At 42.5% G+C, this 24,555-nt stretch overlaps 1 protein-coding gene across 1 annotated transcript in view; it reads left to right on the top strand.

The window, feature by feature from the left end:
• Positions 1-24,555, top strand: part of HDAC8 (histone deacetylase 8) — a 486,506-nt gene that overhangs the window by 137,893 nt on the left and 324,058 nt on the right. Inside the window, exon 5 of the mRNA XM_054718946.1 lies at positions 8,159-8,271. Within this exon, the coding sequence (XP_054574921.1) occupies positions 8,159-8,271 (113 nt within the window). The remainder of the gene's footprint in view (positions 1-8,158; positions 8,272-24,555) is intronic.

Raw genomic sequence — 24,555 nt, 5'->3', positions numbered from 1 at the left:
GGGCATGCAGCCTTACCCAGATCCAGGGGCATGTGGCCTCGCCCAGACCCGGGACCCAGCGGGGCTTCATCTTCTTGATCCCAATTCCTGTTGGTCAATTCCCTCTCAGCAATTCCTTCAGCCATTTTTTCAGAGCTCCGGGGCAGCTGCCGCAGGACTCGTTGGGCGGCGGGCTCGGCGAAGCTCCGGTTTGCCCGGTGCACGGTGGCGGGCTGGTCTGGGGTCGCTGCGTCGGCGCTTGGGTCTGCAGTGGTGGCCGGTCGCCAAGCGTGCACACCTGGCTGCTTCTGGGGCATTGAGATTCTTCAAGGACTCGGAGGTCAGCAAGCACGGAGTCTCCCACCCCATGTCTCCCAGGGGCTCGTCTGTCCGTGCTCGGCAGCAAGTGGAGCCATCCCCTCAGCCGGAGACCGCTGGGGGAACCATGCCAAGCACGTTCCAGGTCACCATTGTGTCGCCTGAGCCATAGTTCTTAAAGTGTGATCTTTGGCTCACCAGCATCAGCATCATCCCGCGTACCCCTCTCTTTTATTCTAGTTGTAGAGCATCTGCTCAGCCAGCCCTCCGGTGCTTCTGGATGGTGTCTGCTCTGTTTTCCCATTGTAGTTTCAAAATTGTTTTGGTAGGCAACAATCAGGCGTCCGCCCTATGCCTCCATCTTGGTCCTCCTGTGTGTAGTTAAGTCTTGATTGATGTTGGTGACACTGGGAGGAATTTTCCTCCAGGCCAATTGGCTGTGAGGTCCCGCTGTATCTATAAAGGAAGAGTTGCTGTGCAGGAGACACGTTTATGGGCCGGGTCTTGATGCAGCAAGGCTTTGGCGCTCACTGAGTCTGCCTCTTGAATGTATCCCTATTCGAGTGGTTGAAATCTGGTGTCAACTCACACCGACCATTAGATGCCCTCGTTTCTGGGTCTCCTATGGAGTGTAGGTCAGCTACTGTGTGAGACCACTCAGCAGGAGTTACAGCAAAAACTGCAGTTTCCTCCTCCTGCCTGAGCGGCCCTGGATCAGTCCGACTAGAACCGCAGTTCATCTGGTCAAGCTGCCACAGGGCAGTCCACCCACATGCAAAAGCCGCTGCTTGGAGCCTGGGTGGGCCAGCAAAACGTGCGGGGCGGGCCCCAGGGTAGGGCGGGGTCTCAGGGCGCCACCAGGCCATGGCGTGGCGAACTGCAATGGCTGCAAGTCTGCTTTTTCTGCTTTCCGCAGCGCAGCAAACACTGATTGCTGGGCGCACCTCCGCAAGGAAGTTACTCCCACTCTCCGACACGAAGGCCGAGAGTCTAGCCTCTCCCCGCAGGCGTCTGGGTCTCCCGCGCATCCCCAGAAGCTGGATTTCAGGGTGATGGGGAGCTAATCTCCCCTAGGGTTGGAACAAAAGCCGCACGTCCCTTCCCCCACCACCAGCCCGACCCACGCGCTTCCGCACCTCATCCCCTCCGAGTTTGCTCTTTCCTCTTCCATCTTAGTTGTAAATCCACCATTCAGCCAGCTCTCCTGTGGATCTGGGTGGCAGACGCTCTGTCCTCCAGTTGTATTTTTGAAATTGCTGTGCGTGGTGCAGTTCATTTGTTTAACTTTGCCGCCTTCTTGGTTCTCCTCTCTCAAAATGGCTAAAGGACTTGAATGTAAGACGGGAAATCATAAAAATCCTCCAAGTCGGTGTCGGCGGCCTCCAGGGCCCCGAGGATCTCACTGGGCAGCTCGGCCAGGTCGGTGACGCGGATGAGCCCCTCCTGCAGAAAGATGGTCTCTTCCTTCACCGAGAGCCACTGTGCCGAGTCCGCGGCTGGCACCACAGCAGCTGCCTCGGCCGCCAACGAGCCCATGGCACCGGCTGAGGTGCTGACTGAGAGGAACAGCCACCCGGCCTGGGGAGACGCGAGCAGGAGTCGCCTTGCTCACCAGTCCATCTTTTAGTTGTATTTCCGAAACTGCCATGCGAGGCAACCGATCAGCCGTTCAACTCCGCCACCATCTTGGCTCCCCTCCTTGATGCCTGCTTTTCTTTCATATGCGGGCTGTTTCTTTGTCTCCCCATGGTCTCTCTTCTCTGGATGTCTGGTTATGTAGTTCTTTCTCTCCTTGTCCCAGGCAAAATCTGTCCTTTCCATGGTGGAGTGTAGAGCTCCTCTGAATCTGCTTGTTTGCACCAATTCGGGACCAGTGTTCTGGGGCTCACAGCTGTTCGGTGGTTGCTGCAGTTTTCCATTCTTCATTTCTTTTATTTAGTTCTTCGTCTCCAGAATTTTTATTTGGTTCATTGTTCAGGTTTCAGTCTTTTTCATAATGTAGTCCTTTTGTTCATTGCATTTTATTTCTGAATTCATTAAACTATTTGTGTTTTCTTGTAAGTCATTGAGTTTTTTCAAAATTGCACTCTTGAATTCTCTATCATGTTAATAACATATTTCCATGTCTTTAAGTTTATTTTCTGGAGGTTTTTAAATTTTTTCTTTCTGAGCTGCCTCATTACCTTGCTTATTCATGGAATTTGATGGATTATTTCTCTGCTAAGCATATATGAAAATTAAATCTCTCTTTTTTAATTTAAAGAGTGGCATCTCTCTATTTAGTAGGTTGATAGGAAGTCTTTCTTTTGTTTTCCTGTAGGTGGCTCTGAAGTGCAAGTTTCTTAGTTTCTCTTGCACTGCTCTAGCTCTTGGATCTTTGTAGAGTGTGGAAAATACCTTGTATTCTCTGGGCAGGTGGGTGTCTCCTCTGTGATCAGGTCACTGTAGTCTCAGGGAACCACTCCTGTGAGGGAATGTTGTGGGCAGTGGGTTTCTGAGCCTGTGAAATCACAGCACTGTCCCCTGCAACCACTCTTCCAGCAGTGCAGCCACAATAGGTAAGACTGGGATGAGCTGGGAGAGGCCATTCGGTTTATTTGTGGTTTTGTTCTCCTCCTAGTAGTGGCAACTGCCAGAACTCAGCTTCTTCACCCCTGTCACTCAGATTTACAGTGTGCCCCCCCCCCAACCCAAAACACACACACACGCAGGGAAAAATATTTCTGCCTCCCCAGTTCTCAGGACTGCAGATAATGTGCTCTGTAGCACAACACTGACTGTTACCACTTCTTCTGGGGACTGCTGCTTGCTCTGGGAGGGTTAAAGTAGGGGAGCTGTGGTAAGGTGAGGGGAGGGAGCCAGGCTCTATGGCTTTGTTTTTGTTCCTGGAAATGGCAGCCGCCAGACAACTGTTGCCTTACCTCTGTGCTCTGTCTCTGCCCAGGTCACTGGGTTTATCCACAGTGACTACTGCCCAGCACTGTAGGAATGCTCACAGTATTTCTCTGCTCATCTGGGCTGAAGAGAGTGCCAGTGGCCACCTGACTCCTCCCTTCTCCCAAGACCTACAGCAAGCTTCCAGCTACATCTGTTGCACCTATCTCTGCTCTTCTCCCTTCCCTCCTCCCATGCTCACTCAGACTTGCCCACCCTCAAATGTTTTAATGAACAGATCTCTCAGATGTGTTTATGTCTAGAATAGGGAATCCTTTGTTCAATGATAGCTGATCAAATTGTAAGTATAAGGGGAACCTTTCACACTACCATTTCTCTGACGTCACTCTCTGAGTTTGCTGTTATAGAAATACTTTTTTTAAAAATATATTTTATTGAATTTTTACAGAGAGGAAGAGAGAGGGTAGAGAGTTAGAAACATCGATCAGCTGCCTCTTGCACACCCCCTACTGGGGATGTGCCCGCAATCAAGGTACATGCCCTTGACCGGAATCGAACCTGGGACCCTTGAGTCCGCAGGCCGACGCTCTGTCCACTGAGCCAAACCGGTTTCGGCTAGAAATACTTTTTAAAAACACATTAAAAGTCTTGAAAATTCAGTTTCCTTATTTTCTGGGAATTTTAGGAATATCCTGTTTATTCAAACACTTTTTTCTATAAATCAATAAGAATTGAGCTCCATTAATTTAAGAAAATATTAGGAAATTATTACACCCAATAGCCTCTCTGAATTCCAGACCTCATCATCATCATCATCATCATCATTATTCAGGCTATTGCCATAAGGAGAATGTTCATTAATGAAGAACATCTCAAAGAAAAGGAAAGGACCCAGGAGTTTTATAGAGGAAGGTAAACTAGGAAGTCATCCATGAGTCTTATAGAAGTCATGAGGAAGCATAAAGATGGTTCTTCCTATGGAATATGCGAGGGCAACGTGGTCCTTTGTAGTTAACTATTTCTCAGAACATTAAAGCGGGGTTGGAGGGTAGGGATCTTAACCACTTCTTATATCTAGTTGTATGATTTTTAGATTTCTAGAAGGCTCATAAAAGTTTAATACTGTAATGAGATTACTCTGCTTTGTCAATTTTTTCTATAGAATTTATCTGTATTCTTTATATGCCATATTACTTCTGCTTGCATTTTTTATTTTGTTTTTCTGTGCTTATGACTTATCTCCATAATTTAATTGTAGGTTCTCTGAGGGAAAGAAGTATGTCTTCTATTGTTTTCTATTTCTCCTCCTCTTCATCTCCCTCCTCTTTTTGCCTAACACTTAATATTCCATTCCACCTACCCAAAAGTTATTCATGTTCAGCAGGAAGACAAGTTATTTCTTTTTTGATGTGATAAGACAGTAGACTTATAAGATATAAGCTTTTCAGAATTGGAAAATAGCATCCAAGAACTTTCAAAGTCACATGGTTAACCCTTATTTACCAAAATTCACAGATAAACAAATATTTTTCTCTAATTGGTTTCTTCCTGGTTTCACACATTATGGCCAAGCTATTATTTTGGTATACTTGAGTTCATCTTTATGTGCAAAATCAATATCTAGTGATATTTTTAACAACCTCCTGCTCACCAATATACCTGTCTCATTGATTCAGCCTGTGAACGACGGCATTGTTCAGAATATGAAACATTTTACTAGAAGAGATTTCATAAAGTTTATGCATTGTGTAGGCATTGGAAAGATCTTGTAACCTCATAATAATAAAGATGACATTTTTAATGATGCTCATGCCTAGACTTTCGTTTCAAGTAAAATATAAGAGAAACTAGGGGGCAAAAGGGGCTGGATATTTGAAGCCAGTGGAAGCAAAATAAACTGAAGCATTTAGTAAAAGTCCATTAAAATAAATTATAATAATTTTTTCTTTTTTTTAAGTTAATAAATCTTTAATGTTCAAATTATTACAATTGTTCCTCGTTTTTCCCCCCATAGCTCCCCTCCACCCGGTTCCCACCCCACACTCTGCCCTTACCGCCCCCCCCCCCCGCACTGTTCTCATCCATAGGTGTATGATTTTTGTCCAGTCTCTTCCCGCACCCCCACACCCCTTTACCCCTGAGAATTGTCAGTCCACTCCCTTTCTATGCCCCTGATTCTTTTATATACACCAGTTTATTCTGTTCATCAGATTTTTTATTCACTTGATTTTCAGATTCACTTGTTGATAGGCATGTATTTGTTGTTCATAATTTTTATCTTTACCTTTTTCTTCTTCTTCCTCTTCTTAAAGAATACCTTTCAGCATTTCGTATAATAGTGGTTTGGTGGTGATGAACTCCTTCAGCTTTTTCTTATCTGTGAAGCTCTTTATCTGACCTTTCTGAATGATAGCTCTGCTGGGTAGAGTAATCTTGGTTGTAGGTTCTTGCTATTCATCACTTTGAATATTTCTTGCCACTCCCATCTGGCCTGCATAGTTTCTGTTGAGAAATCAGCTGACAATCATATGGGTGCTCCCTTATAGGTAATTAACTGTTTTTCTCTTGCTACTTTTAATATTCTCTCTGTCTTTTGTTCTTGGCATTTTAATTATGATGTGTCTTGGTGTGGTCCTCTTTGGATTCCTTTTGTTTGGGTTTCTGTGCGCTTCCTGGACTTGTAAGTCTATTTCTTTCACTAGGTGGGGGAAGTATTTGGTCATTATTTCTTCAAATAGGTTTTCAGTGTCTTGCTCTCTCTCTTCTTCTGGTACCCCCATAATTCGGATGTTGGTATGCTTGAGGTTGTCTCAGAGGCTCCTTACACTATCTTCAAATTTTTTGATTCTTTTTTATTTTTGCTTTTCTGGTTGGGTGTTTTTTGCTTCTTTGTATTTCAAATCTTTGACTCTATTCTTGCGGTCCTCTAGTCTGCTGTTAGGTCTCTGTGTAATATTTTTTATTTCAGTCAGTGTATGTTTAATTTCCAGTTGGTCCTTTTTCATATCCTCGAGGGTCTCACTAAATTTATTGGCCTTTTCTAGGAAATTCTTGAAAAACCTTATAATGGTGGTTTTGAACTCTATATCCAGTCATTTGCTTTCCTCCATTTCTTTCATTTGTGATCTGTTTCTTTGTCTCTGCATTTTCGCTGCTTCCCTGAGTTGGTAGAGTAGCTTTGTGTGGTAAGTGTCCTATATGGCCCAGTGGCTCAACCTCCCACAGTACCTGAGGTGGACACTTTTGGTGCACCCCTTTGTAGACTGTGTGCACAGCCTTGTTATAGTTAAGTCTTGATAGTTGTTGGTATCACTGGGAGGAATTGACCTCCAGGCCAATTGGCTGTGAGGATCAGCTGTGTCTCTGCTGGGAGAACTTCTGTGCTAGAGACACCCTTATGGGAGAAGACTTGCAAAAGCCTCTGTGCTCAGCTCGGATGAGGCAGAGTCTCAGGGCAGAGTAGATAGCCTTGACTTCCCTTCAGCCCTGCCCTATGAGGCCCCTGGGTCTCAGTGTTCCTTGGTAATTGCTGCAAACACCTCTGAGAGAAAGCCGCCCTCGAGTTTTGCCCGCTGCCAGACAGTTCAGTTTCTCCCTGAATGAGTCTGGTTTCCCAGAGTCTCCCCCCGAACTGGAGTTCAGCGCATTCGGGAGCTTCCACCTCCCTCCCGCTTTAGGAAGCCAGCCGTGCACTCAGCCGCCTGTGTACTCAGCAGTCAATCCTCTCTGCGTGCGCACACCTCAAGACCTCTGCCTTCCACAGCTCCCCTGAGTCTCCGTTTGCTTTCTCTTTTCCTGACAGTCCAGGTTCCCCCCGAATGAGTTTGGGTTCTCAGAGTCTCGCCCAGGACTGGAGTTTAGTGCAGTCAGGAGCTCCTGTCTCCCTCCTGCTTTAGAAAGCCAGCTGTGCACTCAGCCGCCCATGCAGTCAGCGCACTTCCTCACCGCGCGCATGCGTCTCTGTACCTCAGCCTTTTGCAGCTTCTCTGAGTCTCAATGTGCTTTCCTCTTTCCTTCTAGTTGTAGAATTTCCACTCAGCCAGCTTTCCTGTGATTCTGGATGGTGTCCGTTTTGTCTTTTAGTTGTAGTTTTGATATTTTTGTGCGAGGCAGCAGTTTAGGTGTTTACCTGTGCCACCATCTTGGTTTCTCCCCTCTATAATCAACTTTTGATAATAAAAAATGTTCTTTTCTATCTACTCAAAAAGGCTTAATGGAAGCATAATAAAAGAGTAGATTAATGTTTACAAGAGGGTAAAGTAACACAGTATCACAAATATCAAAAATATTAAAAGACACCAGTATTGTAAATGAAGACAATTTTAGTGAAGGAAACAAAATAACTTTAGAAGAGGCTGCTTCAGTCTGCATTGTAATAATTGCATTTACAGAAAGGTAACTACATTATGCTGCCGAGGAGATTATACATTTATACATTCTACACTTCGCTTTTATGATCAACAAGTTCCAAGCCTTACTTAAAAAACAACAACTTTAGGTTATGCCATAGGTTCAGTACAGAGAATCCAATCTCCAACATCTTCTACATCTGGCTGAGCAAGATTGTCTTTAAGGCCTCCTCTAGATTCTAGCTTTCTTAAAGTCCTCTAAGGGATAATCAGTGTTCATTATGATGACTCCATGGTACTACAATTTTTTAATGATCACTGAATAATTGGAGAAGGGTTCTGTTTTGTTGAATATAGTTATAATATTCTAATTCTTTGAAAATCTGGGATTCTGAATGTAAAATGTTACCAATCAACCTGAATATTTAGTTTACTAAGACACTTCATTCCTTGATCATTCTGAGGTATTTACTATACAATCTTTGTAGGTAGATTTTTGTTTTTCTAAAAAGAAAGGGGAATTGAAAGGGAATAGATCTCCGGGGTTAGATCCTTGGCATTAAAGACTCCCTTGGATTGCTTTTGGCTCTTGGCTGTAGCAACTTATTTTCTTGCAGAGATGAAGCATCTGGTTTTTGTTATCTCAATGATGTTGTCCTGGGAATATTACGATTGAGACGGAAATTTGACCATATTCTCTATGTGGATTTGCATCTACACCATGGAGATGGTAAGCCCTTCACTTTCAAGGGTGCTTTGCTGCTAGAACAACAGGTTTTTATCAGTAAAGTTGCTTCTAGGTGGCTGATAAAAGGAGAAATGCCTGTTGCAATTGAAAGTTTCCTAATTGAGAATCCTAAAATAGGTAGAGATTCTTCTAACTGATGCAATTCCTCCTTTGCTGATGAAGCTGCTGCTTTAAAATACCAGTTTCCTGTAATTTCTCCTCTCCTCTCATCTCTTTCAATAGCAAAGCTCTCCAGTAGAGAATGATAAGAAGTGGGAATCTTACCAAGTGTTTACTCCAATGCCCAGTAACCTCCCTTAGGTCACTTTCATATGTTCTTAGTGAAATCTGCAGTTATAGCTGACAATCTTGATATTTCTCTCAAGATCAGAATGGGTACATGATGAAATATCATTGTGAATTTTTCAATAGGGATACCAACTTACATAGCAGTCAAAATCTGTCCCACTGTTTTTGTATTGCTAAAATATTTAGTCCTGTGCAAACAAACATAGGGCATCTTCTCTAATTTTTAATAGCAGCAGAATCATTAACAATTTTCCTTAACTTCATTAATTTCTTCTTAAAAGACTTCACTGAAAGGATGCAGCCAGCCCTCCTCTGAACTTTCTATCTACAATGTGGAGCTTCAGTGACAGTTACCCACATTCTGTTTCTTTAACAAATCCTGTGGGTGGCACATATTTCCATTGATCTAGGAACACTTACCTAGTAAAATTAGTTAAAGGTGTTCCCTCCCCTCTCCCACATCAAGAATTGGTACTTTCCTGTTTCTAGGGATTTTATGAGACAAACTAACATAATCAAGACAAGAGAGGGAAAAATAATATACGATAGATACTAGGGTCAGCTTTGCTGACAAAATAGATAAAGAAGGAAGAAATTGTCAGGGGAAACCTCCCCAGGGAACTCACCTAGATGGATGCTACCATGAGATGATGACAGAAAATTAAAGGTAACCGAGAGAAGAGAGAAGGGTTAAAACAACCAGGGTACTACTTTGAGAGCATTGTCTACTGAATATCTGAACACTCCGCCAGTGCAAAACACAACCTTGCTAAAAAATCTTCAGAGGCTCCTTATCACCTATAAAAAGGGTAACATTTGGCCCATGGATTGTTTTTGTATGAGCAGCTAGCTAAGAATTATTTTTTTTTATATTTTTACAAGGTTGTTAAGTGAAGGTGGGGGGATGCAATAGAAACCATGTAGTTTGGAAAGCCTAAAATATTTACCATGTAGCCACTTGGTTTACTAACCCTTGGCCCATAGCAATGGTTCTCAAACTCAAATGAGAACCATATCAAGATGACCTGGGGGGAGCTTGTGTTAAAATGCAGACTTCTGGGCCATATCCACCGAATATTTAGATTTAATAGGCCTGGTATGGAATCTGGGAATCCACATTTTAACAACACTCAAGTTTTCCACAGGCCACACTTTGAAAAACAGTTGTCTTCATGGTAAAGTCCACAATCTTTACCCTGTCTTTTGAGGCCTGCCTCAAAGAGGCCTCACCTCTTCTGTCCAACCTTCTCTCTCACAAGTTGCTGTGCAGGCTTCACTACTGAATAATCACCAAACATATCTCACTGTGCCCACTTCCCTGATTTGGCATCACTTTTTCTAACTTAGTTTTGTTTTATCCTCCCCTTTTGCATCTACAAGTTCTACCTAGAAGTTCAAGTTTCAAGAGTATCTGATTTGCCCTGAACACTCCAGCTCAAGTGTTCTCTCCCCTACTCAACTGTATTGTTTATATTACTGATTTGATATTTAATTATATATTGTCTTATACTGTTAATTCTTTAAGTTGTCTATGTCTTCTCATGTAGAAACTTTCAGCTTATCCAAAACAGAGATCAAGTTGTTTACTTCTTTCTGTCCTAAACAATGGCTTGAACAAACAGAATTATGCATACGTTATAGTAGAGGTTCAGTAAAATATTTGTTGAATGAATGAATGATTATGAAATTCAAACTATTAGTATCAGAGTTTAAGAATAGCATCAACTCTGTTGAACCATGTAAGAATGACTGTCACCTGAAACCATTTTTTCCATTTGCAGTGTTATTTCTACACCATTTAGAGTTTCCTGTTTTAGCCAACTTTTATGGTGTGTTTCATTTCAGTTTATTTCCCCTCTTCAGCACCTCCTTTCCAGTGACCCTTGCCCCACCTCCAAATTCTTACACATTCAGTTTATTGTAAATCTCCCATGATTTCATAACTAGCATTTTGTGGTGGCTTCACTGTACTCGTACCTGTCCTCACCTTCTTTCTTCAACTACCTACCATTCTTCTTATTCACACCAAGCCCCATATCCTCCACCTATCAGCCTGTGCAAAGTAGAATTTTCTAACAATTCCTAATGTCATTTTCTGTGAGAAGAGATACAAATAGGTACTAAGTATAAGAAAAGGTGGAGAGAACCAAAATGGCAGCATAGGTGAACATCTGAACATGCTGCCACACACAACCATATCAAAACTACAACTAAAGGACAAAATGAATATCATCCAGAACCACAGGAAGACTGGATGAATGGAAATTCTACAACTAGAAAGAAAGAGAAAAGCGCATTGAGTCTGATAGGAGGTACAGAGGTATGGAAGTGAAGTGCAGAGATATGGAGGCGCGTGCAGAAAAGGGCTGGAAACTGGGTACACTGTTGTCTTTTTCAATCAGGAGGGAGATACAAGCTCCTGACTGCTCTGAACTCCAATTCTGGGCAAGACTCTGGGAACCCAGACTCATACGGGGAGAAACTGGACTGTCTGGCATCGGGCCGGAATGCAAGGGAGGCTTTCTCTCAGAGGTACTCGCAGGGATCATTGTTCCTGCACAGGGCCACGAGACACAGAGACCCGGGGACCTCTTCGGGGCAGGGCTGATGGTCAGCCATTGCTTTTTGCTCCGCCCTGGTGATTCCCTGAGACCCCACCCCATCCAATTTACAACCACACCCAAGCTGTGCACAGAGGATTTGCATATGAATGACCTGGCCTTTTGCAATCTAAAATTACATATCAAGAGTCGAATGAGGCTGTCTCCCGGCATAGACACAGCTGATCCTCACAGCCAATTGGCCTGGAGGTCAACTCGTCCCACTGATACCAACAACAATCAAGACTTACCTACAACAAAGCTGTACACACAGTCCATAAAGGGGTACACCAAGAGTGTCCACCTCAGGTAACTGAGGAGGCCGAGCCACTGGCCCATATAGAACAACTAGCACACAGAGCTACCCTACCAACTCAGGGAAGCAGCAAAAATGGGGAGACAAAGAAACAGATCAAAAACCAAAGAAATGGAGGAAAACAAACAACTGGAAATAGAGTTCAAAACCACGGTTATAAGGTTTTTCAAGAATTTCCTAGAAAAGGCCGATTAATTTAGTGAGACCCTTGAGGATATGAGAGAGACCCTCGAGGGTATGGAAAAGGACCAATTAGAAATTAAACATACACTGACTGAAATAAAAAATATTATACAGACACCGTACAGCAAATTAGAGGAATGCAAGAATCAAGTCAAAGATTTGAAATACAAAGAAGCAAAAATCACTCAACTGGAAAAGCTAAAAGAAAAAAGAATCCAAAAATTTGAAGATAGTGTAAGAAGCCTCTGGGACAACTTCAAGCGTACCAACATCAGAATTATTGGGGTGCCAGAAGAAGAGAGTGAGCAAGATACTGAAAACCTATTTGAAGAATTAATGACAGAAAACTTCCCCCACCTGGTGAAAGAAATAGACTTACAAGTCCAGAAAGCACACAGAACCCCAAACAAGAGAAATCCAAAGAGGACGACACCAAGACACATCATAATTAAAATGCCAAGGGCAAAAGACAAAGAGAGAATATTAAAAGCAGCAAGAGAAAAACATTTAATTACCTACAAGGGAACAGCCATACAATTGTCAGCTGATTTCTCAACAGAAACTATGCAGGCCAGACGGGAGTGGCAAGAAATAGTCAAAGTGATAAATAGCAAGAACCTACGACCAAGAGTACTCTACCCAGCCAAGCTGACATTCAGAATTGAAGGTCAGCTAAAGAGATTCACAGATAAGAAAAAGCTAAAGGAGTTCATCACCACCAAACCAGTATTATATGAAATGCTGAAAGGTATTCTCTAAGAAGAGGAAGAAGAAGAAGAAAAAGGTAAAGATAAAAATTATGAACAACAAATACATATCTATCAACAAATGATACTGAAAATCAAGTGAATTAAAAATTTGATGTACAGAATAAACTGGTGAATATAATAGAATCAGGGGCATAGAAAGGGAGTGGACTGACAACTCTCAGGGGTAAAGGGGTGTGGGGGGTACGGGAAGGGACTAGACAAAAAATCATTCACCTATGGATGAGGACAGTGAGGGGGAGGTAAGGGAAGAGGGTGGGATGGGAACAAGTTGGAGGGGAGCTATGGGGGGAAAAAAGAGGAACAACTGTAATAATCTGAACAATAAAGATTTATTAAATTAAAAAAAATAAAAATAAAAATAAAATTACATATCAAACTGCAGCTGAGTCAGAGAGACCCAGAACATCCAAAAGAAGGCCCAAGGCCCCACAGTAGCTAGCATTGCTTCACAGCTGGGCCTCATCTGGGCACCTCTAAAACCCAAACAAAGAGAAGGAATCTGAAGATCTCTCTGTAGCTCCAATTGGGTGGCCTCAGGCAGTGGCTGACTTTGCACCTCCTTGGAGATCCAAGAGCCAGTGTACCCAGTGGTCAGAGTGAGACCATCCAGATTACAACTCTTCACACCCATAAGAGACACACTCAGGAGGCAGACTCAGTGAGTGCCAAAGCCCCACTGAAGCATGTCGTGCCCCATAAGATTGTCTCCAGCACAGAAGTTCTCCCATTGTACACACAACTGGTCCTCACAGCCAATTGGCCTGAGGTCAATTCCTCCCAGTGATACCAACAGCAATAAAGGCTTAACTACAACAAGACTGTGCACACAGCCCACAAAGGGGTGCAGCAAGAGTGTCCACCTCAGGTAATTAGGGAAGCTGAGTCACTTGGCCCTATAGGACACCTAGCACACAAAGCCACTCTATCAACACAGGGAAGCAGCCAAAATGTGGAGACAAAGAAACAGGTCACAAATGAAAGAAATGGAGGAAAGAAAACTACTGGATATAGAGTTCAAAACCACGGTTATAAGGTTACTCAAGAATCTTCTAGAAACCTCCGAGATATATAGTGGGACTCTCAAGGATATGAAAAAGGACCAATTAGAAATTAAGCATACACTGACTGAAATAAAGAAATATACAGAGATCCAACAGAAGACTAGAGGATCCCAAGAATCAAGTCAATGATTTGAAATACGAGGAAGCAAAAAACACCCAACCAGAAAAGCAAAAAGAAAAAAGAATCCAAAAATATGAAGATAGTGCAAGGAGCCTCTTGGACAACTTCAAGCGTACCAACATCCGAATTATAGGGGTGCCAGAAGAAGAGAGACAGCAAGATATTGAAAACATATTTGAAGAAATAATGACATAAAACTTCCCCTACCTGGTGAAAGAAATAGACTTACAAGTCCAGGAAGCACAGAGAACCCCAAACAAGAGGAATCCAAAGAGGACCACACCAAGACACATCATAATTAAAATGTCAAGAGCAAAAGACAAAGAGAGAATCTTGAAAGCATCAAGAGAAAAACAGTTAGTTACCTACAAGGGAGCTCCCATACGATTGTCAGCTGATTTCTCAACAGAAACTATGCAGGCCAGAAGGGACTGGCAAGAAATATTCAAAGTGATGAATAGCAAGAACCTACAATCAAGATTACTCTACCCAGCAAAGCTATCATTTAGAATTGAAGGTCAGATAAAGAGCTTCACAGATAAGATAAAGCTAAAGGAGTTCATCACTGCCAAACCAGTATTATATGAAATGCGCAAGGGTATTCTTTAAGAAGAGGAAGAAGAAGAAAAAAGTAAAGTTAAAAATTATGAACAACAAAGTGACAACAAATACATATATATCAATAAGTGAATCTAAAAATCAAGTGAATAAAAAAATCTGAAGAACAGAATAAACTGGTGAATATAATAGAATCAGGGGCATAGAAAGAAGTGGACTTACAATTCTCGGGGGGAAAGGGGTGTGGGGTGCGGGAAGAGACTGGACATAATCGTACACCTATGGACGAGGACAGTGGGGGATGTAAGGGTAGGGAGTAGAGTAGGAACTGGGTGGAGGGAAGCTATGAGTGGAAAAAAAGGAACAACTGTAATAATCTGAACAATAAAGATTTATTTAAAAGAATGAGGAAAATAAAAAAAAGAAAGAAAAGGTGCTCCAAACCCTAATACTCAGAGAAATGCAAATTAGAAGAGACCATTTTTTCTGCCTAACATCAAAAAGAATAATAACATCCAGTGCTAGTCAGAATATGAAAAATAGGAACTCTCGGAACCCATTGACAGAAATCTAAATTGGTATCACCTTTCTGGATGGATAAATAATTAGAATTTTCTGAAATTATAAATAATTATACTTCAATTTATAAGTTAAAATACTAATTTATTTTGTTTTGTTTACTTAATGCTTTGTGGCTGGAGCCTTTAACTGGTTTTATCTGCTTCCCTAGGGCAAAACATAAGGCTTGGGAAATTCAAACATATTTGTGATACACAAATAGAGTTCCTTTTTTTTTTCAGGTCACTGTCAACCTCTAATGAAGACTGAATGCATTAAGTAAACACAGGGACAATTTCTTTATTTGAAGTATAAATGAGTATACGGCCAAAATTTGCCAATAGTAGTCCTTCCATTTTACAGACAGATTATCTGACAATATGAGATTCAGGGAGGAAAGGTGTAGAGGTGGGCAGTGTTTATCTGAATAAGTAGTGGCTTTTAAGAGTTACATCTACTATCTCCCAGGCCTCTATTCATTTTCTTATTCGGTTTAAATGGAAAGGGGAGTCCTTTCTAGAAAAATTTCCCCCCATCTATTTCCAAGCTACTATTAAGGGACAAGGCCACGGCTACTTTTAGTCTTCTATGTTTTAGCTACAAATACTGTATGTACTGTAAGTTACCTAGTACACACTTTGGGAGAACTGCATTTATTTATTTATTTTTTTCCCAATGGACAGAGAATAAATTTTATTTTATTATTTTTTTGAGATTTTTTTAATTTTTTTATTTTTTAAATAAATCTTTATTGTTCATATTATTACAATTGTTTCTCCTTTTATTCCCCCTATCTCCCCACCACCCGGTTCCCACCCCCCCTCTGCCCTTACCTCCCCCCCCGTTGTCCTTATTCATAGGTGTATGATTTTTGTCCAGTCTCTTCCCGTACCCTCCACACAGACACCCCTTTCCCCCTGAGAATTATCAATCCACTCCCATTCTATGCCTCTGATTCTATTATGTTCACCAGTTTATTCTATTCATCAGATTTTGAATTCACTTGATTTTTAGGATCACTTGTTGATAGATATGTATTTGTTGTTCATAATTTTTATCTTTACTTTTTTCTTCTTTTTCCTCTTTTTAAAGAATACCTTTCAGCATTTCATATAATACTGGTTTGGTGGTGATGAACTCCTTTAGCTTTTTCTTATCTGTGAAGCTCTTAATCTGCCCTTCATTTCTGAATGATAACTTAGCTGGGAAGAGCAGTCTTGGTTGTAGGTTCTTGCTATTCATCACTTTGAATATTTCTTGCCATTCCCATCTGGCCTGCAAAGTTTCTGTTGAAAAATCAGCTGGCAGTCATATGGGTGCTCCCTTGTAGGTAACTAACTGTTTTTCTCTTGCTGCTTGTAAGATTCTCTCTTTGTCTTTTGTCCTTGGCATTTTAATTATGATGTGTCTTGGTGTGGTCCTCTTTGGATTCCTCTTGTTTGGGGTTCTGTGCGCTTCCTGAACTTGTAAGTCTATTTCTTTCACCAGGTGGGGGAAGTTTTCTTCATTATTTCTTCAAATAGGTTTTCAGTATCTTGCTCTCTCTCTTCTTCTGGCACCCCAAGAATTCGGGTATTGGTACGCTTAAAGCCATCCCAGAGGCTCCTTACTATCCTCACACTTTTGGATTCTTCTTTCTTTCCGCCTCTCTGGTTGGGTGTTTTTTTCTTCCTCATATTCCAGATCTTTGGTTTGACTCTTCGGGTACGGTGGTCTACAGTTGAGTGTCTGTATATTCTTTATTTCAGACAGTGTATGCATAATTTCTGACTGGTCCTTTTCCATTTTTTTGGTATTCTCATTTAGGTCCTTGAAGGTCTCTTCAAGTTTCTCAGCGGTTTTTAGAAGATTCTTGAGTAACCTTATAAATATGGTTCTGAACACTGTTTCGTCCATTAGTTTGCTTTCCTCCATCTGTTCTACTCGTGACATACTTCGCTGTCTCCGCATTTTGGCTGCCTCCCTGTGTTGATGGAGTGGCTTTGTGTGGTCAGTGACCTATAGGGGCCGGTAGCTCAGCTTCCCCAATCACTCTAGGTGGTCGCTCTTGTTACACCCCTTTGTGGGCTGAGTGGAAAGTCTTGGTGTAGTTAAAAGCCTTGATTCCTGTTGGTACACTGGGAGGAATTGACCTCCAGGCCAATTGGCTGTGAGTTCCTGCTGTGTCTATAATGGAAGAATTGCTGTGCTGGAGACACAGTAGGGCTTTGGTGCTCACTGAGTCTGCCTCTTGAATGTGTCCCTTATGAGAGTGGTTGAAATCTGGTGTCATCCACACCAACAGAAAAGTCACTCTCACTCTCCGACCGATGGCCGAGAGTCCCGTAGGCGTCTGGCTCCCCCGCGTGTCCCCAGAAACTGGAGTTCAGAGTGGTTGGGATTGTTGGTATCACTGGTGGGAATTGATCTCCAAGCCAGTTGGCTGTGAGGATCAGCAGTGTCTCCGCAGGGAGAGCTTCTGTGCTCAGCTTGGATGGGGCGGAGTCTCAGGGTGGTGCAGACAAGCTTTGGTTTCCCGTCTGCTCCGCTCTAAGAGGGGTGGTTTCTCCATGCCCGACTAAATGGCTATGTGCCTCTGAGAGAAGGCAGCTTTCGAGCCTCTCCCCCTGCCTAACAGACCAGTTTCTCCCCGACCGCAGCTGGATTTTAGTGCAGTCGGGAGGTTTTGTTTTTCACCCAAATGAGAAAGCTAGCCACGCAGCGTCTGCTGCCTTCCCTCTCCCTCTCCAAGCACTGCGAGCAAGCCTGCCGTGTATTCAGCTGCCCGCCCTTTCCGCGCTCACAGATCTCCACACCTCCACAGCTCCTGAGGCTCAGCGTCCCCCTCTCTTTTTTTCTCTAGTTGTAGGTTTTCCACTCTGCCAGCTTTCCAGTGGTTCTGGACGGTGTGTGCTCTGTTTTCCAGTTGTAGTTTCAAAATTGTTGTGGTAGGCAACAGTTAGGTGTTTACCTTATGCCACCATCTTGGTTTCTCCCCAAGGCTAATTTTAAATATGAATTATCATAGAATTTAAAATATTTTTCCTTATCATATAGTAGGAACTAGTTAAGAGACAAAGAGAAAAAGAAAATATAGGGGAGAAACAGATATTTTTGTGACTGAAGAAGGGTAAGTAGTAGACTTCCTTGGAGATGGCCACTGGGAAATCCTCAAGTCTAGATAACACACAGCATTTCCAGGAAGTGAAGTACCAAGCTGATGGGTGCTTAAGGAAAGTCTCAGAAGGTTTTATGATTGGCACCAGGGCTTCAATAGGGGCATACATAAGGTAGTTCATTTAGGAAGGGCCAATATTATAAACTACTCTTGTGGGATGATGAGTGCTGACATTTCAATGAAGATCCAGGAAAGAACTCTAGGAAACTCTGTGTACAGAGGACTGAGGAGAACAACCTAGTTTCCTGTTATGGCATAAAAAAACAGTAACAAAATGTTGGGCACTGTCAAGAAGGGGATTAAGAGAAAAACAAAATAATTCTCCTTTTACACAGAACCACAGGGACATCTTCATTGGTGAAGTTACATAAGCAGCTCCGATCTGCACATGTCAATGACAGAACAGAGCCTAAGGTGAACAAAAAAGGGCAATTAAAACCATCAATATCTGGCTCAAAAAAAAAAAAACACCTTTTCAGTCCAACAATATAGAGGTATCCAGGGGACATGATCAAAATCCTAAAGAGGCTAGAGCTGCTGCATGATGACTTGGCCTAACAAGTGTCTTCAGCTAAGAAATACCTTTGGACATAAAGATTTTTTATTTATTATTTAATTTATGTTTATTGTTGAAAGCATTACAGATGTTATTTATTTATTTATTTTTACTTAATTTTTTTTGGTGTTTATTGATTAAGGTATTACATATGTATCCTTATCCCCCCATTGCCCCCCACCCCCCACTCATGCCCTCACTCCCTTGGTGTCTGTGTCCATTGGTTAGGCTTATATGCTTGCGTACAAGTCCTATGGTTGATCTCTCCCCTTTACCCCCACCCTCCCCTACCTTCCCTCTGAGGTTTAATGGTCTGATCGATGCTTCTCTGTCTCTGGATCTGTCCCTGTTCATCAGTTTATGTTGTTCATTATATTCCATAAATGAGTAAGATCATGTGCTATTTATCTTTCTCTGCCTGGCTTATTTCACTTAGCATAATGATCTCCAGTTCTATCCATACAGTTGCAAATGGTAAGAAGTCTTTCTTTTTTACCACAGCATAGTATTCCATTGTGTAGATGTACCACAGTTTTTTAATCCACTCATCTGCTGATGGACACTTAGGCTGTTTCCAAATCTTAGCTATGATAAATTGTGCTGCTATGGACATAGGGGTGCATATATCCTTTATGATTGGTGTTTCTAGTTTCTTGAGATATATTCCTAGAAGTGGGATCACTGGGTCAAATAGGAGTTCCATTTTTAGTTTTTTAAGGAAACTCCATACTGTTCTCCACAGTGGCTGCACCAATCTGCATTCCCACCAGCAGTGCACAAGGGTTTTCTGTATTCTCACCAGCACTTGTCGTTTGTTGATTTGTTGATGAAAGCCATTCTGACAGGTGTGAGATGGTACCACATTGTTGTTTTGATTTTCAAAGAAACCATCAACAAAACAACAAGAAAGCTCACTGCATGGGAGAACATATTTGCCAATGATATCATCGATAAGGGTTTAATCTCCAACATTTACAGGGAACTCATACAACTTAACAAAAGGAAGATAAACAACCCAATCAAAAAATGGGCAACTGACCTAAATAGATACATTTTGAAAGAGGACATAAGGAAGGCCAAAAGACATATGAAAACATGCTCAAAGTCACTAATCATCCGAGAGATGTTTTTATTTTTTATTTTTTAGTACTTCTACTTTATTTATACAACTGCCAGTGAGTGATGATGACCAGTGAGGGTCCTTTGGGAAGTCCCTGTTTCTAGTAGAGGTTAGGAGAAATCTAAGCCCAGTGGGGGAAGGATCAAAAGCACCTCAATCCCCATTACTTACCTTGAGTAATGTTGACTTGCTGACTTCTAGTCAGACTCACTTTCTCTACTGCCAATGTCAGCAATGAATTTATACCTGACCAATCTCAAATTTTAAAATATGATTTTAAAGAGGGAGGGAGGGAGGGAGGATAGGAGAGAGAGAGAGAGAGAGAGAGAGAGAGAGAGAGAGAGAGAGAGAGAGGAGAGAGAGACATTGACCGGTTGTCTCCCATCATGCCCTGACATAGGTATGTGCCCTGACCAGGAATCGGACCTGTGACTTTTTGGTGCATGAGACAATGCTCTAACCAATTGAGCCCCACTGGCCAGGGCCAACCTCAATTTTTATGAATATGAGTAGAGTGCCTGCCACCCTTCTCACATTCTGTAAGGCTTTTCATCCCCAATAGTCTACACATTGGCAACAAACTGCCTACAAGTGGCTATAATCTCACCTAATAAAAGAGAAACATGCAAATTAACCATCACTCCACTATGACCACAGCCAATCAGAGTGAGTATTCAAATTAACCCAACAAATATAGAGGTTAATTTGCATATGCAGGCGCAGAGCGGTGTGAAGCCTGCTATCAGGGGCAGGGGGGCAGGGAGGGAGCTACTGGAGTGGTGCTCCAGACAGAAACGAGGACTTGCTGGTTCTGGGTGGTCCAGGAGCGAGGACTTGCCGGCTCTGGGCTCCCAGGCAGCCAGGGAGCAGGGACTTGCCGGCTCCTGGGCAGCTGGGGTGGGGAGCGGTGACTTGCTGGCTCCCGGGTGGCTGGGAGTGAAGCCAGGGGCCTATTTTTGCACGAATATCATGCAACGGGCCTCTAGTTTAATATAATAACCATAATGTAAAAAGAACAGATTTCTGACCCCAATTTTAACACAGCAAATAGAACTCAATAACTCATAATAAAAAACTCTCTAATATTCACACTAGTGGATGGAAGCAGATCTACATAACAGGGAACCCAAAAGGACCTTCCCAGGCTAATGAGATTACACACATGCAGGTTTTAGCTTAGAAAGTAATAGACAAGAGACTTCGAAGGCAGCCTAGAAGCTCTGGTTTGGGGGTGGTCTTAGTCATATGGGGTAGCTAGTAAGATCAAACCAAGAATGTGCCTCTGGCTTAAACACTCGGCTCTCCCAAACAGGAGATGGTTACCTGATCCATTAAGGATAATGAACAGTGTACAAAAGCTACGTAAGTATACAGTACCTTTCCCCCCACAAATTGTTTTTTGAAAACAAGAATTCTATAAGATTGGGGCCATTTCATCTTACAGAAATGTAATACAGTTGTTACTGGCTCAGCATTACTGCCATACCTTTCATAGATGTGGTAATACTTCTCATCCTGTATGCCATCTTGAATGGGCACATTCACACTGTAGTACCGTCCCTTCCCTAGGCCAACATCAGTCACATCACCTGTTCCTGTAAAAGAGAGGGGTACCATGAATAGTTTTAAGAACACAAGAATTAGAAAAGTTGAAGGATTCTCTAATTGGAATTCAGAAGACCAGAAGGTGAAATAGAGCACTATCCTGTGATAGTTTTTCTAAGGGAATGAATTAAAATAATATGGAGAAGTGACTGTTGAAAATAATGTTGGGGAAGCAGAAAAATTATAAGAAAATGGGAAAACCTTAGATTCATTCTGGGTGGGTAAAAAAGATTAACTCCTGTACTTCACTTTCCATATGTCTAAGAGTAACATAATATTAATATATCACTTAATTATCAGGGTGTTGGGAGTTACACAGGATATCTGATAGTACATTAAGTATAAGTGAGCTATCTATTGTCTGTCCATAAAAGTCAGCTGGAATAAGAAATGGCATCACATTCCTCTTATCATTATCACCTGAAATGACTTGTCTTAAATTTTTGCATAAAGTTGCACCAATAAGGTATTAATAGCTTTGAACTATCCAAATATAAGATATAAGAAATGTATAAAAGAACTGTAGTATATTATTCCTCAAATGTAATACTGAGCATACAGATCACTTGCCTGGGAAAAATCCTGTGGAAAATTTGTGCAGGGACACCGTCATGACTTTGGAGGTGAAACTGAATGCATCTTCAACACCTACCAGAGAAACAGAAGAATCACTTCATATATGCAACTCCTGTTTTCAACAACTGAAACTCTAGAAAGCAGTTGTAGGAAGGAAGAGAAATGAGAAGGTAACAATAATAAAGCTAACAACCTGACGAATAACATAACAAAACCCTATGGTCTTTGATCTCTGCCATTACTGGATGAGGTTCATTTCCAAATTCATGGCAAATTATAACTGGACTTCCCTTTTCCAAGCAATGGGATGTCCAGACTCTTTTTGATAACCTGTTCAAAAAGTGGGAGGGCCCTAGCTGGTTTGGCTCAGTGGATAGAGCGTCGGCCTGCAGACTGAAAGGGTCCCAGGATCAACTCCAGTCAAGGACACATGCCCAGGTTGTGGGCTCAATCCCCAGTGGGGAGGGGGGCGATGGAGGAGGGAGCCAATTAATGAGTCCCTCTCATCATTGATGTTTCTATCTCTCTCCCTCTTTCTTCCTCTCTCTATCTATCTATCTATCTATCTATCTATCTATCTACTTATCTATCTATCTATCTATCTATCTATCTATCTATCTATCTATCATCTATCTTTTTTAAGTGGGTAAGGGCTTGAGCTCAGACTTGAGGCATTATCAACTGAGCTGAATAGAGGACACTGGCACCATCATGGAAGTTTTATGTTTCAGTGCTTCTTGTTAAATTATTAAGGATTTAGTACAAAATAAGCACAATGCAGCAACCCTTTTAAAAAATGTGACCAGTACAAACATTAGGCATTATATAGTGAAAACCCAATTGTAAACTGCCTCTCTATGATACAGATTTGGTTACAAATGCAGTTCTCGGAGGAACCAAGATGGCGGCAAAGTTAAACAACTAAACTGCCGCCTCGCACAACAATTTCAAAAATACAACTAAAAAACAAAACATCTACCACCCAGAACCACGGGAAAGCTGGCTGAGTGGTAGATTTACAACTAAGAAGAGAAGGGAGCGCAAACACTGGAGAGCTGAGGTACAGAGGCGCACGCGAAGCGGGCTGGTGGCAGGTGACTGGGCGAGTGGTTTTTCTTCAAACCTAAGGGAGACAAACTCCCGATCACTCTGAACTCCAGTTTCTGGGGACACGCGGGGGACCCAGATGCCTACGGGGAGAAGCTGGACTCTCGGCCATTGGTCGGAGAGTGAGAGTGACTTTTCTGCAGAGGTGCGCCCAGCAATCAGGGTTTGCTGCGCTGGAGCGCGGGACACGGGGACTTGGAAACGCGGAAAGGCAGAGACGGCTGAAGGCAGCCATGGCAGTTGGCCACGCCCCAGCCTAGTGACTCCCTGAGACCCCGCCCCGCACATTCTACAAACCCGCCCAGGCTCCACACAGCAGCTTTTACATATAAATGGCCTGTTCTGTGGCAGCTCAACCAAATTAACTGCAGTTCCAGTCAGACTGCTCCAAAACCACCCAAGCAAAGAGGAGAAAACTGTAGCTCTTGCTGTAGCTCCTGCTGGGAGGCCTCAGACCTGCACCCCATTGGAGATCCAGACACTAGGGTATCTAGTGGTCAGTATGGATGACACCAGATTTCAACCACTCTCATAAGGGACACATTCAAGAGGCAGACTCAGTGAGCACCAAAGCCCTACTGTGTCTCCAGCACAGCAATTCTTCCATTATAGACACAGCAGGAACTCACAGCCAATTGGCCTGGAGGTCAATTCCTCCCAGTGTACCAACAGGAATCAAGGCTTTTAACTACATCAAGACTTTCCACTCAGCCCACAAAGGGGTGTAGCAAGAGCGACCACCTAGAGTGATTGGGGAAGCTGAGCTACCGGCCCCTATAGGTCACTGACCACACAAAGCCACTCCATCAACACAGGGAGGCAGCCAAAATGCGAAGACACCGAAGTATGTCACGAGTAGGAGAGATAGAGGAAAGCAAACTAATGGACAACACAGTGTTCAGAACCACATTTATAAGGTTACTCAAGAATCTTTTAAAAACCGCTGAGAAACTTGAAGAGACCTTCAAGGACCTAAATGAGAATACCAAAAAAAAAATGGAAAAGGACAAGTCAGAAATTATGCATACACTGTCTGAAATAAAGAATATACAGAGTAGACCACCGCACCTGAAGAGTCAAACCAAAGATCTGGAATATGAGGAAGAAAAAAACACCCAACCAGAGAGGCGGAAAGAAAGAAGAATCCAAAAGTGTGAAGATAGTAAGGAGCCTCTGGGATGGTTTTAAGCGTACCAATATCCGAATTTTCGGGGTGCCAGAAGAAGAGAGAGAGCAAAATACTGAAAACCTATTTGAAGAAATAATGACAGAAAGCTTCTCCCACCTGGTGAAAGAAATAGACTTACAAGTTCAGGAAGCGCACAGAACCCCAAACAAGAGGAATCCAAAGAGGACCACACCAAGACACATCATAATTAAAATGCCAAGGGCAAAAAACAAAGAGAGAATCTTACAAGCAGCAAGAGAAAAACAGTTAGTTACCTACAAGGGAGCACCCATACGACTGTCTGCTGATTTCTCAACAGAAACTATTCAGGCCAGATGGGAATGGCAAGAAATATTCAAAGTGATGAATAGCAAGAACCTTCAACCAAGACTACTCTACCTAGCAAAGTTATCATTCAGAATTGAAGGGCAGATAAAGAGCTTCACAGATAAGAAAAAGCTAAAGGAGTTCATCACCACCAAACGAGTATTATATGAAATGCTGAAAGGTATTCTTTAAAAA

Source organism: Eptesicus fuscus, chromosome 1 (genome assembly GCF_027574615.1).
Source record: "Eptesicus fuscus isolate TK198812 chromosome 1, DD_ASM_mEF_20220401, whole genome shotgun sequence".
Taxonomy (NCBI): domain Eukaryota; kingdom Metazoa; phylum Chordata; class Mammalia; order Chiroptera; family Vespertilionidae; genus Eptesicus; species Eptesicus fuscus.
This window is presented reverse-complemented; position numbering and strand designations above follow the sequence as displayed.